This window comes from Metopolophium dirhodum, chromosome 9 (genome assembly GCF_019925205.1).
Source record: "Metopolophium dirhodum isolate CAU chromosome 9, ASM1992520v1, whole genome shotgun sequence".
Lineage (NCBI taxonomy): Eukaryota > Metazoa > Arthropoda > Insecta > Hemiptera > Aphididae > Metopolophium > Metopolophium dirhodum.
The window spans coordinates 4,834,299-4,854,285 of NC_083568.1; the positions used below are offsets into that span (position 1 = coordinate 4,834,299).

At 30.9% G+C, this 19,987-nt stretch overlaps 1 protein-coding gene across 4 annotated transcripts; it reads right to left on the reverse strand.

The window, feature by feature from the left end:
• Nucleotides 1-1,345: 1,345 nt before the first annotated feature.
• On the reverse strand, nt 1,346-11,972 carry LOC132951793 (histone-lysine N-methyltransferase trithorax). 4 transcript variants are annotated; one of them, XM_061023762.1, is made up of 17 exons: nt 11,288-11,972; nt 10,835-10,963; nt 10,052-10,214; nt 9,808-9,990; nt 9,453-9,746; nt 9,126-9,386; nt 8,365-8,487; nt 8,110-8,170; nt 7,945-8,053; nt 7,656-7,862; nt 7,459-7,581; nt 6,922-7,044; nt 6,685-6,846; nt 6,516-6,628; nt 2,270-6,416; nt 2,050-2,196; nt 1,346-1,944 (listed from the first exon to the last, which is right to left on the reverse strand). In XM_061023762.1, exons 1-17 carry the CDS (start codon nt 11,450-11,452, stop codon nt 1,771-1,773), a joined length of 6,684 nt encoding a protein of 2,227 aa, XP_060879745.1. In that variant the 5' UTR covers nt 11,453-11,972; the 3' UTR covers nt 1,346-1,770. The 4 variants fall into 4 exon arrangements, with proteins under 4 accessions (XP_060879745.1, XP_060879746.1, XP_060879744.1 ...); XM_061023763.1 differs by having other exon boundaries at nt 9,132-9,386; nt 10,832-10,963; XM_061023761.1 differs by having other exon boundaries at nt 10,832-10,963; nt 11,288-11,971.
• Nucleotides 11,973-19,987: the final 8,015 nt, after the last annotated feature.

Below are 19,987 nucleotides of genomic sequence, written 5' to 3' on the forward strand. Positions count from 1 at the left end.
TGTTTCATCAGCCATTTGATGTGGTATAGAAATCATTCAGAATTTAACAAAACAAAAGTTAACACTCATAAGTAATAACAGACATTTTTGTTTTATGGACTTTTAGGTAGAATACTGGACAACTAAAATAAATGTTTTAGTTTTAGTGATACGTAAAACTTATTAAATTCAATAATTGAAGTGATAAAAGTTCAAAGTTGGACAAGTGGGTGTTGCTCTACTGTACAGTAGGTTACAAGTGGGTCACTGTTATTGATGGTGTTAAATTTGAATTCAATGATATATCATTGTAAAAAAAAAATGATTCTGACCAAAGACGATCAGTCAGCCTATGATATTACTAAGTATATTTGACGATATTATTGTGAATAAAGTAATTTATATATAACCTATTTACGTCGAGGAGCCTTGTTTTAAATTTTCAATCCTTAGCTATAAAAAAAAGTTGAACATTTTATAAATTTTTAACTAGAAAATAATTATCACATTTTAAATTTAAAACATTTTGTTAAAATTCAAACTTTAAATGCTTGTGACTATTGATTATTAATATTTTTCAAATGTCATTGTAACAATACATTGTATTGAATTTTCAAGCTTATTTACCCGACAAATAAAATTTTATTGACATTCATAGAAAAAAAACAAAAAATTGGAAACTGAAAATGTCCGTAAATAGTTGAAAACAAATCAAAATATTTTGAAAATGTTATCGTGTATAGAAAATGCTATTATAAACAACCAGTGAAATTTCATGTCGGTGAAATTTAATTTCAGTAATTTGTTTTATAGTTATAATAAAAACCAAAATCAATTTTGCCAAAAACAGATTTTGCATTAAAATTTCCATTTTTCTTTAATTTTCATGTTGTTTTTCGTGGGGCTTTTGAAAACTATTGGGAATTTTACCTTCCGAATGCACCAACTAAATTCATTTTCTCATCAAACAAGATACAATAAATAAAAAATAAACACATACTTGTAAAATCAATACATTCATCGCTCAGAATCTAAAATGAACAAATGCCAAATTTATGAACTGAAATGTAAATAAGTTAGGAGTGTCATCAATTTTGTTTATAACTTTATTATCACATGTAAATACTACTTAAAATGATAGTTAAAGCAAAAAATATAATTATCAGTTTTGTATAAAAATATACTTATGAGGTAGTTTTAAAGTACATTAAAATAACATGGTAAACATTTATAACAAAAATGTACATAATTAATTTTATAACATTTAAATACAAGAAAATATATCCATTATATAAATATAAAGATTATAGCAAAACAAATATAATCAATTAAGAGTTAATTTTATTAATTATTTTTATATGAGTTATTCATTTATTATATGTTAAATCTAGATATTTTTAGGTATATTTTGTGTTTTGACTATTAACCACTAAACTTACATGTTTTAAATTGTATGTGATTATAATAATTTACAGGTGATGGAAAATAGTGATATAGATAGTTAATTAATATATAAGTATGATTATTGCATAAATTAAATTATACATTTTTCATCAAATCAATAAAAAATGATATTAATTTTGTATTACAAAAATATTCGTTCATCATTGAAAGGTAACAAAATTATATAGCTTTAAGTAGAGAAAAAATAATAATTATAAAAAAATAGCATAACAGTTCATTTTACATAGTATACAATTAGATCTATAAGGTACATCAAAAATATATAATATATTGAGTGATAAATAATTTTGTAGAGCACAATAATAATTAATATTTAAAAAACTATAGTTAATTTAGATATTTACGACATTTTCTTGAAAGACAATGGCACGTAATTTTATCCTCTTCTAATGGGAATTTATAGTCATATGTGAGTTCTTCGCCTTGCAGTAGTTTTCTTTTAGCCAAAATCATTATATGCTTTTTACCATGGATTGTTTCAATTTTTGAATGACAATTAGGCTGTTTGATGAAAATATGACATAAGATTATAAATATTAAAACTTCTAAAGTCCTTGACAAAACAGATAACACTTAGATATATATATAATATGATGATATATTTACCTCGCACGAGTGATTAATGAATCTAGAAGAGTTTCCATTCATAGTTGCATCAACAACAATATCTTGATCGATCCTGAACATGTAACAATCAATCCCTTTTTTATTATAAAGCCTCTCACGTACATCGCTCACTTCCGATCGAATAACCTGCAAGAGATAAAAAAACAATTGATAAGCAATAAATTTAAAATAAATTTAAACATCAACAAACAACACTCACCTCCCCTGTATACTCAATGACATACTCCCCTTGTTCAATATCCCTCAAACAAAACAATCCACGCCCATGAATATCCGATCGATATACACCAATAGTGCTAGTCAATGCTTTATTCATGTTTCTAAACTTCATTTCATTAGGCAAGGAATTAGCACGTCGACCACCAAAGTCTTCATTATTTGCTAACAACTTTGGAGGTTTTCTGTGCCTGGAAGCTAACCAGCTGAACATGTCATATCTGTTTTTTCTAACCACTATTCCCGTACGAGCACACCCTGAATGATTTTCAGTGGTAGAGCCAACAACATCAGCACCTTTATGGTATACTGGTTTGTATTTAACAAATTCTTTGGCACCCGAAAGTTGTTCCAAGAGATACTTTAAAAAATTATTGCTAAGGCCTAAAGATCGAATTGCTGCTGTAATATCACTTGCATATGGATTGCTTGATGCCAATTGGGGCATTTTACGTTCATTCCTTGATACCTGAACGGCATCAAATAGTTTTGACCAAATTTCAACAAGTGAACGATCTTTACAGAAGACACCATCAGCAGAACTCATTTCAAACATGAGGTGAGGTACTGTCCGTTCACGTTCTGCTGTGGATGAAGACCATTGGCGCCCTGGATATGATTTATGGTGGACAGTTTTTGTTTTTATTGGAGATGAGTTTTCTTGAATACTTGAATCAATTTCTTTATTTAATGCAACTGTTTTACTTTTATTGTTATTAACATTATGGGAATTCGACAAAATACTTTCATAAATGTTGGAAGGTGAATTTATTTCCATGTGTGATTTATTATTTCCAAAATGATTAGGTGAAACTAAATCTACATCCATAGGTTCGTAATTTATCAAAGATTTGTTAGCTACCATTAGAGGACTAGAGTATTTATCTGAATATAACGATGGTGATGTGTTTATGTCTGTGAGTAATGTAGATGAATATGTTTCTACTGTAGATACGTTTGATATTTTGTTTACATTCTGTACAGGTAATTGTAGTTGTTCTTCGAACTGTTGCATATGTGATGGTTTTTCTGTTTCTAGTAAAGATAATGGATTTTCTGATCTTATAGGAATGTGTTCACAAAATAGTAATTGAGGAACTGATGAATTATCTATTTTTTGTAGATATAGAGACTGGGTATGGGTATTTCCTCCTTTTAAAAATGAAGGATTTATTTTTTCTAATTCCCCGGAACTAACTTCTTTTATTATCTTTTGAGAAGGTGACACTTTTAAGGTTTTTACTGCAGAATTAAATGGTTTGAGTTTGGTTTTCAGAGGTGAAGATAAAGTACTATCTAATTGCAATGTACATGGTGTAACATTTGACACAGCTTTAAGTGGTGATAAATAACCTAATTTTATTGGAGAGGACTCTATTAATTCTGTATTTATTGATGTGGGTATCACTGTATTAATAACAGTATTTGAAGGTTTAACAATTTCTGTAATATTTACAGGAGTTGATATTTTAAATGGTGGTTCAACACATTTTGGAAGAATTTTCTTTTCTTCAATTCTTCTTGGTACAATTTTCTGTTCTTCAATTCTTTTTGAAGAATATGTTTTCATAGTTGGTCTCTTCCATGGTTCTGGATTTACATTTCTCATGATATTCATAACACCAAACGCCTGATTTTCCACAGATTGCACTAAGCTATTAGGTATATTTTCTTTGGTATCATAACACTCAGTTAATCGCAATTTACGGTTAGAGTAGACTTTAGGCTGAGTACACATCACTTTACGTTCAGTTTTTATCTCAGACGTTATATTATATGACCATTCGTTTGAAACTGATGGCTCTGTATTAATAATATAATATTGATTTGAAATTGGTTCTACGGGTTTGGCAGGTTGGTAAATTTGAGGCGATTGTGTAAAAGTATAATTTGAAGCCATAGTAGTATATTGATCCAAACCAACTATCATAGGTTGTGAACTAAATAGTAAATTATTACTCTGAGAGACATACATGTCCAATGGAGGACTGTTTAGAAGTACTGTAGTGGGATCAACAACTGATGGTTGTACTATTACAGTTGGTGGAGTTTGATACTGAAAACATGGCATGACAGATTGTGTTGGAGTACTATTTATTGTTATGTATTGAACATCAGATACAGAAGGTTGGACAAATGAAGTGTGAATAGGCTGAAGTATGACAGTTTGAGGCGGTTCTTGTTGTTGTTGTTGTTGTTGTTGTTGCTGCTGTTGCTGATGTTCAGATTCTATTTGAGTGGTGGGAATATAATTTTGTTGAAGCACAATATTATGATCTTCTACTCGTACAACTACTTCTTCGACAAGCGGCAAACAATCGTCTTCAATTATCTTGTCAGATTTGTCGTCATCGCTGGATTCGCTGTCACTGTCTATCTCATAATCAAAATTACAATTTACCAAATGTCTTTCATAACTCACACTAGTCCTATATGTACGATGACATTTAATACATTTTACTGGTTGGTCATTTGTACAATCATCAATGACATCAGTCAAATTATCAAGTTGATATAATTCAAATTCTGATTCACAGTCACTTGAATCATACAATCCGTCAAATTGAGGAATTGATTTTGGTTTTAATCCATAACTATTTGAAAATATTTCCATTCTACAAGTTTCATCAATTGTGGATTCAAATTCAGAGTCTGTATCATAGTTGGGGTAAGCAAAACAATCAATACTACTATCCATTTTCATACGTTTAGCTTGAAAAGTGGAATCAATTGGGCATTTTCTTTTTAAAGCTTCATAACACTTTTGTAAGTTATCCACCTGAATGGATGTAAACAAATTAATATCTAAATCTTGTTTACAATCTTCGTTTTTGGTAAGATCAATTACATTTTCTTGTTTGTTGTGATCAATAGTGTAGTTAAGTTTGTCAAATTTTAACTTTTCTACATAATTTTCCAACTTGGTTGTCCAATTGTACTGTATTAATTTCCAAGGTTCTTTTGTTGACCAATAGTATCGTTTGGCTTTAAAATTAATAGGCAAAATAGATTCAACACTGTCCGATAAAAATGGATGTAAATGTCCAATACAACTAATATATAACGAACCAATTAAAATATGAATCTCTGAGCTTTCTTTACGCTTTTGTTTGATGTCTTCTTGTTCGATGTAAATCAGTCTTTCTAACGTAAAATCTTTAACGCTACAACGAGTATCAGATGCATGGTTATTACAGTACACAGTTTTATTCTCGTTAAAAACACAAAATACTTTTCTAGCACATTGAAAATGATATGTCTTCACACAATTTCGATAACAACATCCAACACTTGCGCCTTTTTCGTTGCAAACCACACATCGAACAAGTTTACCTCTAGAAAGAGCTAATTGAACATTTTGTAATGATCCATCAATTTCTTCAAAGACTTCAGAAGACCATAAAGCACAATTGGCATGGGCCCATATATTATCACCACAATAAAGAAGCCGTCCTTCTCGCATTGGAATGCCTTCACCCAATTTCTTGCAAAATTGACACACTCTTGTATCTTCTATTGTAGGAGTCAAATAATAATTATTTTCATCGTTACCAATAATATCCTGTAGAGCTTTTATATCAGAATTAAGTAAATTTAATGGCAATTTTGGGATAAACTTGGGTGGACTTATAATTGGTAATGTGCTAGATGAATAAGAACTTTTACGAGGAGAGTTCTTTTCAAAATCAGAGTTGAACCACGGAAAAACTTCAGTTACAATTTTCTTATATTCTAATCGAAGTTCAGGCACAATAAATTTATCAATAGTACTTAACATGTCATCATTAAATTGACTAAGGGATTCATATTCGTTGTTATTTACTTTCTGTTTTATTGTCACTAGTGTTGGAGTACCTTTGGACCATCCTTCCAATCCATGACAAACACATTGTTTAGGAATTTCATCAGTGGATTTAAGTGTAGCAACATTAGGTCCATCTAATGATGGAAATTTTGGTATGATCAATTTTTTACATACACAACCAGGTGATTGTTTTTGAGGACTCCATTTAATAAGATCACATGTTTTTTTATTTTTTCCCAGAATTAGTAGAACAGTCATAAAACCACTCTTTAATGCTTCATCAACATAAACTCGCCATGGAATAGTGCTATCAGTAGTACAGTTCCTAAAAATTAAAATTTATATTAAATTGATAACAAAATACAATTCATATTCATAATTTATACGTACATTTTAACTAAAAAATAGATATTATATAACTTACTTGCAAACATACTCTATAACTTCAGGTAATGTACTCAAAACTTCATATTTCTCATTTGATAAGCCTTCACATTTAGAATGAACCCAATGTTTGCAAGTTGCACATTCCATCATCTACAGTAAATAAAATTTTAATAATCATTCAAAGATAATAATTAGGTGTAGCTTACCTTTGTTTCATAATCATCAGTCTCATAACATTTTTGACATAGTGGACAATAATTACCACGTTGTCTTAATTGAAAGCACATTGAACACAGAGCTAAATTGCCAACAAAGTAATCAACTCGAGGTACATGACAACTCTTGCATTTTCTACAAGGGGGACAGGCCTAAAAAATTGATTAATGAAAATATATAACTGAAAAAAAATAAACATATAATAAAGATTGTAAAATCTATATTACCCATGGCCTGTTTCGATCATAAACAATTTTGTCAACAAGACAATGATCATGATAGGAATCCTTACATCGTTGACAAGTTAATTTTGGTCGTGTTGTACCTCTACTTTGACAACCTTTACAAACCTGTAAAAACCCATGATATAGATTAAATAATAACAAAACCAAGAAGTTGATCTGATAGTAGGTACTAGGTGTAGACCGTTTACATGTTTACTGAAATAGATGAGTTAAATATGAGTTAAATTTGAATTTAATTTAAATCCAATGACAAAACATTCTGCCCCAAAAAAATATTAATAAATAAACACACATCACAGTGAAACTGATACATTTATACGCTCAGAATCTAAAATATATTTTATTGAACAAATGTTTTTAAAATTGAAGTTTAAAAGTAAAGTCATGAAATTTCAAGCTTAGATAATTAGATTAATATATTACTATTAAATACAACTAACAAAACAAAACTTTATTTTATTTTACCTACATATTGTTATCTATTGATATAATTTATTAATAACCAAGATTTCACTTTACCTTACATTTCGGACATGTCCAACTAATTTTTGACCATTCACTTTCATGTGAAGAAATTCCAACACCAACTCCATCAACACAAAACTTGTGATAAGGTTCACAACAAGAAACACAGTGGATTAACTAAAATTAACCATTATGATAAATAATTTTACAACTATTTTCCCAAAATATGAAAATATGCTATATCCATTTACTTTTTCCATTCCTGCACTTCCACATAAGAAACATACTGCTCGTCGAGGTATTGATAGTGGTTCAGTTCCCACAATAGCAAACCCATTTTCTGCAATTCTATCTGGGTCATAACTTTCTCGAAAATTTAAATCAACAGTTTTGTCATCTTCAGTGTTATCTATGTTTGCATTAAGATGATCTTGCATCATTAGATCTTGAAGTGTTCTCTAAAAAGATTAAAATCATAGGTATAAATTATTTTTTTATTTTAAAAATGAATAACTATTAGTAAAAGTTGGGATTATTCACATTTGGTTGAATAGATAAAAAAAAATCTTGTTCATTATCTACAGGTATTGGCATTTTTGAACATTTTAAGGTAGTAGATGATTCCATAACATTGGTTAATTCCATACCACTAAAATTAAAGTTTCAATTAATAAAATAATCTTATATATTTTGTTTAAATTTTACCTTGTCATATTTCCATCATTTCTAATATGCTGAGATGAATTTATTATGTCCACTGGTAACACTAATTATAAATAAACATAATTATTAAAAGTTTTACATTGCAAATACACTGTTAAATGCATAAAATTAAAAAAATGTAAATAAGCCAAGTTGCATAAATATAAATATTTTAACATAACCAATAATTATTGTATTTAATATTTACATAATTAGTTTAATCTAAATTAAGCATTTAAATACATATATTTAGGTTACCATCAACATCTAGAGAATTGTCTAAAACATTTCCAAAGGTAGCAAGGGTTTGTCCCAAAACAGACTCAGCAGTGCGACACACATGTTTAATTCTGGGTCCTTTTGTGTTAAAATATTTGCATTCTTTATTGAAATATAAAAATAATAAATATACAATTGATACTCAGTTTTTTAACACATTCAATGCCGGACACATAACCTATAAGTCATGTGAGCCTAACAGTGGCCACAATCATATTTTGAATTTTAAATGAAAACAAATGTATACCACTCCATGGTTTATATTTTAGGGCATAGATCATATACTATGGATGGAGCCATGCCCATGTAAAAAATTAGATAAACATAATATAAGCAACTCGATCACTGTATTATACATGCTTAATGTACACATGCATAAGGCAAACCCACACATACTTAGCCGTTGGTCGCTGATTGATTTATATTTATAAACATCAATTAAAAAATATAAATATGCCACATTTCAATAAGTGCATGCGCATGTATTTGTCTAATACAGAAACTTATCAGTTTGTCGCTGATATGTGCTTCAAATTATCGGGACATAAGTCCGTCCATAGTATATGATAAAGTTTACAAATACAAAAGTGGTGGGAAATCAACTGTTTTTAGCAGTTGATAATTATATACTGAATAACAGATCTAATATTATAATTGTTTGATCATCAACAGCTGGAAGCTCCTGACATCAAATGACTAAAATTGGCATTGAATATGTTAAGGAATAATATTTAGCATACCTTTACTTTCTAATAAGTTGGATGTTGCAGTATTTATTGATCGTACTGATGGGATTCGTTTATTGTAATTTGGTTGAACATCTCTACAAACATCGACTTTTTTCTTTTTTTTTTTCTTTACTTTTTCTTCTAGCTTTGGTTTTTTTTTACTACATCCTTTTTTTGTATTGTATTCTATATCTGAATCAGACTTATCAGAACATTCATCAACATCATTTTCACTACTATACAACTCATCATTGCTTTCATCACTGTCTTCATCTAAAAGAAAACATTTTAAACATATATTATTTAATTTAAGTACAACATAAATCAATTTTTTTTTACCTCTTAAAGCACCAATGATTTCTTTGTGAAGCTTATGATCTCGTAAAATCTTTTTTTGAAGACTACTTTCTATATTTATGGTCCATGGATCTGGTTTTTTCAAGACCCACATTAGTACTGGAGCTATTTCTCTGGGAAGCGTGTCTAATAACCGTTGAACTGTTGTTTCTGGTAACTTTAATCGCTTCAGACACAATTGAAGCCAACAAGCTTTACATCGAGAATCAGTAGATACAATTCTTGTCACACCGTTTTGGGATTTAAGCCCATTTGGAATACGACACTGCCCTATACCTAAATCAAAAAAAATGATTCAATAAAAAAAATAGTCATTGAAAATAAATGTCAAATTTACCTCTATCATTATTACAACGATTGATAGAATTTTGATTTTCAATTGATTTAGCTATAAACTTTCTGCACGAATCACAACTGTACGCTCCATACTTTTTGGTCTTTGCAATTGACTTATAAAAACGAATAACACCACAAACACCACATTGAACTTCACCACTAGTTTGGTTCATATTCAATGGACCTAAACCAATACAGAGATTAAAAACTTTAAATAAAATATGAAATTGTTAGTTAATAATTACCCCCTTTGCATGATTTTGCAAAAGTATAGTTAAGATTGTCATCCAGACAGGATACAACTGAAGATAAAGTGGTGTTTTTATTTTCAGTATTAGGTTCACATTTTGTGTTTTCTTCTTTTTTAACTTTTGGAAAATCCATTTTACTTATAATACTAGGTTGAACCTACAACATAATGATTTATATCATACTATTTACTATGACATCTAAATATCATTGCAATAAAATAAATGTCGAAATATAAATTACACAAATAGTTTTAATTCAAAGACAATAAATTAAAATATTATAATTTGATTTAATATAATAGATAAAATATGAATTCAATAAATTAATACACTTAATGATATCTAGTGTATAATATGTCAACTGATGCTTTTAAATAAATCAAGAATTCAAAAAATTATAATAAGTAGGTAGTTAATATTTTAGTATTTGTATGTATAATGTGCAAAAACACTATCATAAACAATTAAGTATTAATTATGAATAAATGAATATAATATTAGGTACATCATAAACAGGTAGTGAAAATTATATTCAAAATAAAAATATCTAGTTATTTCTTTGTTTAATTAAAATGATATGCATTCTTGACAACAAAATTGTGAACATGGTTAAAAGGAGAACCCTAAAAAAAAAAAAAACTGGTTATACATCATTGACAATAATGCATCTGAAAGAAAAATCACTTTTTCAAGATTTCATAAAACAGTAAGAGGGTGTCCAGTGGTACTTAAAAATTATAATTATAAAATCTTAGCTAATAAACGAATACTCACCACAACAGTGTCAGTGCTGTACTTGCTCTGTTGGTCGTACGGAGTGGCATTTCGATCGCAAGTCTCTCTCACGCGCAGCTTATCGGCAATTTCGTCGCAGTCACTATTGCTGAACCCCGTGAACTCCTGTTGCTACAGTCGACGATAAAAAAAATAGTTGTTAATTATTATAATATTATAGCATTTATTATAATAATGGTAATAATAATAATAAACGATCGCGTTATCACCGCGGAACCGATAATATGAAATCCTTTCTCCGCCAGCGGGAATAGCGGGATACGCGCGAATGTGATAAGGAACGGGCGGGGAAAAGACGACCACAGATAAAAAAAAAAAACATTAAAAATACATCAAAGATCAAAAACCGATAGGCCCGGGACATGGACCACCGCACTCCATTTGGGATTGTTTTCATACCACTGTCCCACTGTTTACCGTGGTCGTTCTACGTACCTCGTCGTCCTTTTCAAACGTCGTCCGGAACACGTTGAGCGCGATGGATATCAGCCGGGCGTTCTTGGCCTCGACGTCCACGAAATCGGACGACACGCCGACCCGGATCATGGTGCGCTGACACCGCGTCTTTGGCGGTTTCCCGAGAAACCTGGACTTGCCCATGTTATTGGGGCATTAGTGTTGCGCCGACGAAGGCGGCCGCCGTGGAGGATCGTCCGTCGCCACGGTGAACAAGCGAAACGAAAAAAATTATGCAGGAACCGTTACCGTGGCGCGCACATAACCGCGACGATCGCAAGGGAGCCCGCCCGATCGATCTACTCAAAAGACCGAACAAAAACGAATCGCGAACTACGGCGAACCGCGAGCGCGATAACGGTGTTCCTATGAAGGCGTCATGAACTATGGTTGTATAATTAATAATTATTGTAATATTGTATGAATTGTTTGCGTAGCGGCGCACACGCACACTCCCGTAGTCACGGACCGTACGATCGTAGTAGGGCACGGAACACAGAGCGAGCGCCGAGCGCGGTAAAACGGAATAATGTTAAATGACGGCGCCTTCAGCCTTGCCTCGACATACGGGCGGCGTTTTGACGTCACGTGCGCGCGCGGCGCCGGTCTTGCGCTGTTCGGTTTGCCCGGCGATGGAGGGAGGAGATTGCGCGCGCAAATTCGGGACGTACGCCGAACGGGACCACACCTGTGGGTCGCGGCCCGTGGTGTGAATAGGGTGACCGACGGTCGTGGAGAGATGAAGGGGAAAATGTTCAAACTTCAAACGTTCTTCTCGGTGCGCTCACCCGTTAACAGGAACGCGGGAAAATCCCTCGTCGCGCCAGACCTACCTTCATGGCAAACAGCTGTTGAAACCTCGCGGGGGAACCCCTCCATCATCCCGTTCCGACGCAAGCAACATAACAACGTCGTCGCGTCAAGGGTGCACCCAAGGGGGGGGAGGGGGCTTAAACCTGTTTGCCCCCCCCCCCCCAAAAAAATGGCTTGCCCATAACATTTTGATAATTTTATTTAGTATATTGACTTTAAATTACATCATATTATATATTTATATCTGTCATTCCGGGTCCCGGGAGAGACCTCTGTTGTTTATTATTATTGTGGCGACGTCGCTAGTCGTAACTGTGTAGGATACCGGAAACGTCTTAGATTACATTGTTATCGACACAATTTTGTTTATCGCATACTGCAGGTAACGTTGCGTTAACAAATTCAACTTTAATTGTATTACTTATTTAATATTGTAACTAGTATTGTTGTACAACTGTTCAAGTCGACATCGTTGATTTTTCGTGAGCTTATGTATTTATTTTTAGATTCTGAGCGGAGCGAGGAAGTTAGTGGTTTTACTATGGTGTTTATTTATTTATTAATTTATTTTTTATATCCTCTATACAAAATTTCTACCAGAAAGAGTGCTTCGATTTCAATATATAGTACCTTATCTTTTAGCAAATTGGATCAAGATGGTACTTTAGAGAGGTCATTTTTCGATTTTCTCAATAGTTATTTAATGCCACGGGAAAAACTACTGACAAATTACAAAAAACCACTTGAAATGGGATTTTAATTCCTAACGCTTTGTTTATCAGTTATCACCGTAGCAACGAATAAAAAATTATAATATAATATTAATTTAACTTAAAGGCTATAATAAATAATAAAAATTAAAAAAATCCAGACTGTTAAACTGTCTCCGCTCAGAATCGTTTTTCTTATACAATGATATTATATTATTGAATTCAAGTTTAATACAATCCATTATACATTGACTCACTTGTAACCTACTGTACAGCAGAGCGACATCCACTTACCCGCTTTTTGTTAATTGTTTATTATTTTTTGTTGATTTAAATAAGTGGATTTCAATACAATGAAACGTTATCATTCTGGTTCATTATTAAATTATTTTAAAGTTGGGTCACACACCACACCAGAAGTCCAAAAAGAACATACAGTCGCTATAGACAATTCATCGACAGTAAATAATACTGCTGCTAAAAAAATATCGCCATACTATTCATAATCAAAAAAACAAAATTCGGTTTGAGACTGGCATTAGGACTTTTTCGCAGTTGTCCTGTATACAGTATTTATAACCTCACCGGTGAAACTATCCCCGACATAAAAAGACTGGAATTACATCTCAAATATTTAGCAAGATCTTCAAAATCAAATAACACCATCCATGAAAAAAACAACCCCCTCCTCATAAAAGAGATGAAAGACACAAACTTAGATATAACGCAAATTATAACCAAAGAAAAAATTGCCCAACCCCCTTGGGCCAGCTCATATCTAATTAATACAGAACTCAGCTGTCTTTACAAACAACAAACCTCTCCTCATATTTTCAAAAGCTTCTTTAAAAGCATTATAAGTAACTACAATGACTTCCAGGAAGTATACACTGACGGATCTAAAGCTCAAGAAGGTGTAGGTTTCTCAATAATATTCCCAAATAAAATATTTTTACACAAACTACCTCCTTATTGCTCCATATTCACAAATGAAGCTTTAGCCATCCTCATGGCCATTGAGACAATATTACAAGAAGCTCATTCGAATTTCATCATTCTCAGCGATTCATTAAGCACGATAAGAAGCCTTCAGAACCCTTTCAATCCCGCTGCTATTGCATCCAAAATTCTGAACAACCTCACCATAGCGTCCGGTCTAGGTAAAAACATAGTCGTCATGTGGATACCTGGACACGGGAATAATAGGCAACGAAGTAGCCGACGAACACGCCTCAACAACAAAGATACCATCTTAATTAATAAAATGTCATATGATGACGCAAAAAAAATCATAAATGAGCGCACAAAATATAAATGGCAAAAAATTTGGAACTTACAAAACACCAAATTAAACGAAATAAAAAGAGACATACATCGTTGGACAAACCCTAACATCAACCGTAAAGAAGATACTGTTCTCAATAAACTCCGTACTGGTCACACCAGAATTACTCACGGCTTCCTGATGGCAATAGAGGAATGTCAAACCTGCGGAACCTTGTGAACCGTCAAAGTGTCAAACATATAATAGCAGACTGTTTAATGTTCAACCAAGAACGGGCCACACATAAGATATCCTACAACCTAGACTCTTCACTCGGACCTAATCAAGAAAAAAACCTTGATTTATAATAAACCAAATTGTTCAATCTTATATAAAAAAAAAAAAAAAATGTTTATTATTTAGTATTTAATTAATGTAACAATCCTTATTTGTAACTAATGGCCTTTGTTGTCGACGTTATTTTTTTGAGATCAATAAAAAAAAAAAAAAAAAAAAACAAACAAAATTACTCAGTAAAAGATCGTACACAATCTTTAAGATTCCTGTACATATTTTTAAATAAATATTAAATACTATTAATATTTGAAAATGATTTAATTTAGCCCCTCCCAAAAAAAAAAATCCTGGGTGCGCCCTTGCGTCGCCTTGGTGTGCACAGCCAGAGACGCCGTATTATGACCACGGCTATAGATAGATATCTTTAATCGTGATTATGACTTAATCATATATTTCCAACTTTCCAAGTGCTGCAGCCAAAACTACAAGTCATGTCTTATGTTTGGTAAACGGTCACTTTGTACGGTCGGGTAAAAAGGTACATTGCAAACGCGGACACTTTGTACTATTATATACATAAAGTATATATATTATAAATATAAGTTATATACCTAAGTTAGCTAGTAAATAATACTATATATTATATATGAAAAATTTTACTAAGTTTTTGGACGGTTTTGCGAGCAATAGGTACAATTGGATGAATGTGGCAATAGACTTCATAAGAGACAAAAATCCTATACTGCTGGCAATAATAAACTATTAAATTTATGTAACAAACATCAAAAAAAGGAAATAACAAATATGGAATTTTTAAATTCCATATATTATACATGTAGTTTTTAAAGATTTTTTTTAAATATTAAAGAATGGAAATTTTATATTTTATAGATCGTTAATTTTGACGAATTATTTCCATATTATAGGTAAAAAATTATTAAAAACTACATGCATAGAGTTTTTAATAATTTTTTTCGTTATTATATTTTATTTGTCATTATGACACATTTATACTGTACACATTTTTAATTTGCTTTAAACTAATATCTAATATTATAATACAATTAAGATTTATAATAATATTATTGTTTGTTTGATTATTTTGATCATTATTAATATACGATGAAACAATTTACTTTTTATTTTTAGTTTTTCTATTTTAATAATTTACATTATAATTTATAATATTATATATACTTACTACTTAGGTATATAACTTATATTTATGATATATATACTTTATGTATATAATAGTACAAAGTGTCCGCGTTCTTCAATGTACCTTTTTACCCGACCGTACAAAGTGTCCGCGTTTCGCACTTTTAATGCTCGACCGTACAAAGTGACCTAGAACCCTTATGTTTGTGGTGGTTGTTGTACCCATAACTTAAAGGCTAGTACGAGTATAAGCGTATATCTATATTATTTTTGCCCTATTTGATATAAATAGCTTATTTTAATTTTTCAATTTTGAGCTTGGGATCTGGAGAATATACTTTTGTTGTTGAAAAAGAATCTAAAGAAAATGTTGATATTGATATGATCTTAAACAAGTAGTTACTGAAGATGTGTACCCAAATTTATACAAATTGCTATAAGTAGCTTTCACTATATCTGCAATGGTGATTGGAGGGTATACCCTAGCGGCCTAGCACCAGTTTACTGATTTAGCGTATACAGACCAGGGATGAGCAACTAAAAATGCTACTAGAGGACCAATTTTTTGAGTTCAAAAATCTAGCGGGCCATGAAGACAAAAAAAAAAGGTATGTTAAGGGGATTCGATACCGTGATTTTCTGTTTTTGTCTAACACACGCGCGACATAGTATTTTAGACATGTTTTTTGCCAAACATTCCAATTGATCTATTGAAGCGATAAGAATTCTGAAAACAGATTTTAATTCGTCGTCAAGTCTACTTGAAATCGACTTTCCCACGTTTTTGATATTATCCCCCAAATTCCAGAAAATGTCATATTAAAAAAGAGTATTTAAACATTTTTTTGAATTTCAATTTTTGGAGAAGCTGAAATCAAAAAATCAAAATTGTGGGAAAGACGATTTCAAGTAGACTTGACGACGAATTCAAATCTGTTTTCAGAATTCTCATCACTTCATTAGATCAATTGATATGTTTGGCAATAAATCCGTTAAAAATCCTATGTCGCGCGTGTGTTAGACAAAAACAGAAAATCACGGTATGGAATCCCCTTAACTATGCTCCTAATTCCTACAATTAATAATATAATATTAGACATTTTAAATAGTTCAATATTAGATAAGAATCCATATCTACGTTTTACGATAAACACTATATCGATTTTAATAATTTTATAAATATAATAAAATAAAATACAGAAAAATCCTTACATCTTATAGTTTAACAAAGTAATTTGGACGGGCTATTTATAAAAATGGTACGCGGACCGCTAGTTGCCTATAACTGCCCTATACAATTACCTACTATATACTATAGAGATACACAGGTCGCCCGTATACGTTCAAAATTAATCAAAGAAAAAGTAGAGTAAAATATTAATTAGTTTCAAAAAAATATCTTTATTTTTATCTTCAATCAATTAGTTTGGTTGTTTGGAGAAAAATTATCATTTGTCATGTTATTATGAATTTGAAAATAAAAGTTTATGGCAGATTTTATAGAAGACATATGAATAATAACAGTTATAATTTTAGCAAGTATAATTATATTATGTACAGATCGATTCTATTTTTACCCCATACGTAGCAAACAGAACGGAATTATGTAGAAAAGGATAAGTTCAACTCCATCTGATGTATAGACGTAAAATATATGGTTGAAAATCTTGGAGGGTCTAGAGATATACCAATTAACACGCATATTTACCTCACCATAAGCTAAGTTTAAGTTAGGTATGAACATATTTTTATTTGAGAAGGGGCTAAGCGCCTAAGCCTAAAGCTCACCCCCTCTCCATACACGCCTAAGGTCCCGTTTTACAATCATAGTTTAAGCCTCGGTTACGCTCAACCCACTGATTTTACCAGCCGAATTCCGCGGTTTAATCTTAGTTTAACTATTGTAAAACGACTCGTTTTAAACGAGCCCTAAGTGCTAAGCGTGTAACCTAGAAAAAAAATTACGAATACATCACTGTTAATTGTTAGTGGTGTAACCTGCGAACGTTCAATTTCTCCAATCGGCGATTAAAATTTAAATGTTTACCAGAGAATCACAATGAGACAAGAAGGATTTTCAAATTTATTAATATTGAATATCGACTCTCGACAGTCGACAGAGATGTATAACTAATAGTATTGACACAAAAACAATTATTGATACATTTTCAGCAACTAATAGAAAATTAGTATTGATTTAATATTATTTAATATGATTGGTATTACTTTATATATACATTTTGTATTCGAGTAAAAGTTGAATTATAAATGTGTCCTGGGATATAATCTATCTATCTATATAAATAAAAATCTAATGCTGTTTGTAAGTCTAGCTAAAACTCGAGAACGGCTGGACCGATTTAGCTCATTTTGGTCTTAAATTATTTGTGGATTGTATTTGTAGAGAAGGTTTAAAAGGTGAGTGAGTATGAAAATGTTCGGAATTAATTGTTTAATATTAAATTTAAATTTACATGCTATTTGCTTGGTGTATTTCGGATATTCCCGTGACCGACCGCGATAGTAGGTTTCCAGCTACCTGTAACCTAACCTTTTTTCTTTAGTGTGTGTTTTATCGTCAGCAGCGTGTAGGTATGAATTGTTCCGAGAAGTAAAACCCGACAATTTTATTTATCTATATTATTACAATATATTACAATATATATTCCAAAACTACTCAACACACTGGGATGTGTGAGAAATAAATAATAATAATAGACCAGTATTATTCTCAACTCCTATAACCCATAGCAACCATTAATAAACAACAATTTCTATCGTAACTCTCAAAATTATTGAGATTATAATAAATTATAATTATAATTACAACTTCGTTGCCCGTTAAATGTATTAACTCTATATGTCTCAAACTTTGTTCAATTCGTTTAATATTCGATGTATAGTATTCAAAATTTATCCTAACTTTTCAGTTTCCCGGAATAAAAATTCTTATACGCAGCAGTACATTATCAGGTAGGCAATCGCGGACCCCGTGCTGTTTGTACGTATGATTTAACTCTAAAGTATCAAAGCTATACCAAGTTTGTCGTTTTTACTTAATATAATCAATTTATACAAAATCCTATCCTAACCTAACCGTACTAAAATTCAATGAATGAAATAAAAAACAAATTTAACCTTTTGTAAATATTAACCTATCTTCTTCCCAGAGGTTTTTTTTTTATTCATCGGATTTTAGTACGGTTAGGTTAGAATAGGATTTTGTATAAATTGATTATATTACTGTAGGCAGAATTAAGTAAAAAGACAAACTTGGTATAATTTTAATACTTTAGAGTTAAACACTATAATCATACACTTACGCACAAACAGCACGAGGTCCGCGATCTTAAGCAAACTTATATGGGACTAAAGCACTTTTTCGATTAACATCTTAAATAAAAGCTCGTAAATTAAGCAAAATGGCTACTTGCAACTTTGCAAGGTCGTATTTGAAGGGGAGCCAAAACATTTTTACCTAATGAATTTAATTTTTTTAACTAAATTAATTAAAATAATTTACCATAATACCATATGTCCCTAATTATAGGTATATGATAACTGCACTTATATTGTGTATTTGTATTGTAAATTGTAATACACAAATACACTTTTATACCTTATACATATTATTCCAACATTATCATTAGTGACACCAATAAATTAGTAAACGTCCAAAAATAGACTTATAAAAGACAAATCATCATATGAAAGACATTTGGTTACTCTAAATGTTACAATTATATATTTCTAATAACGTTACACCACCCTCCCAAACTTTTTTCTGTCGGTCATCAACAATTTTAGGTACCTAGTAAAAATGTTCTGAATTTCAAGATCAACATCTTTTCGGAAAGAAAAGTGAATCTAGTTGTTACTTTTGGGAGATCAAAATTTAAAATTCAAAGTATAGTATTAGAAAGCACCAAGAAAAACAAAAGGTGGTTATTTTTACGCAAAACCGATTTTATATTTTTGGTGTAACTCAAAAACAAATTACCATACACCATTGCAATTTTCAACAAACATTTATATTAGCATTTTCAATGAATGGTACCCTTTTTTTTGAGCTGATTATGGTTTAAGAAATATTTCAAATTTTAAAAAAAAAATTTTAATTTGTCAATAAACTTTTTCATTTAGTAAATAAGCTTGAAAATTGATTGCAAGATTCCTTATATAAGTTTCATCAATGTAAATTAAAAAATATTTAAGATACATAGGCATGATTATTTTGTATATGTATTTAAATTTTAAATTTTGACAAAGTTCGAAAATTTTCAAACTATTTTAGGTAGGAAAATCATAAAAAAAATTTTTCCCGTAGCTAACATTAGAAATGTTGATAGAAAACACACCACAAATTTTCCTACTTTAAACAACAAAAAAATAGTTTACTAGAAGGTAACCAATATTCATTTTTTATGAGCGTTTAAA

What these genes read in the sequence shown, in the direction of transcription:
- LOC132951793 (XM_061023761.1), bottom strand. Translation starts at nt 11,452, where the DNA reads ATGGGCAAGTCCAGGTTTCTCGGGAAACCGCCAAAGACGCGGTGTCAG. An exon ending in ACAGCACTGACACTGTTGTG is followed by an intron (nt 10,215 to 10,831) that starts GTGAGTATTCGT and finishes ATTATGTTGTAG; the next exon opens with GTTCAACCTAGTATTATAAG. An exon ending in GAAGTGCAGGAATGGAAAAA is followed by an intron (nt 7,582 to 7,655) that starts GTAAATGGATAT and finishes GGTTAATTTTAG; the next exon opens with TTAATCCACTGTGTTTCTTG.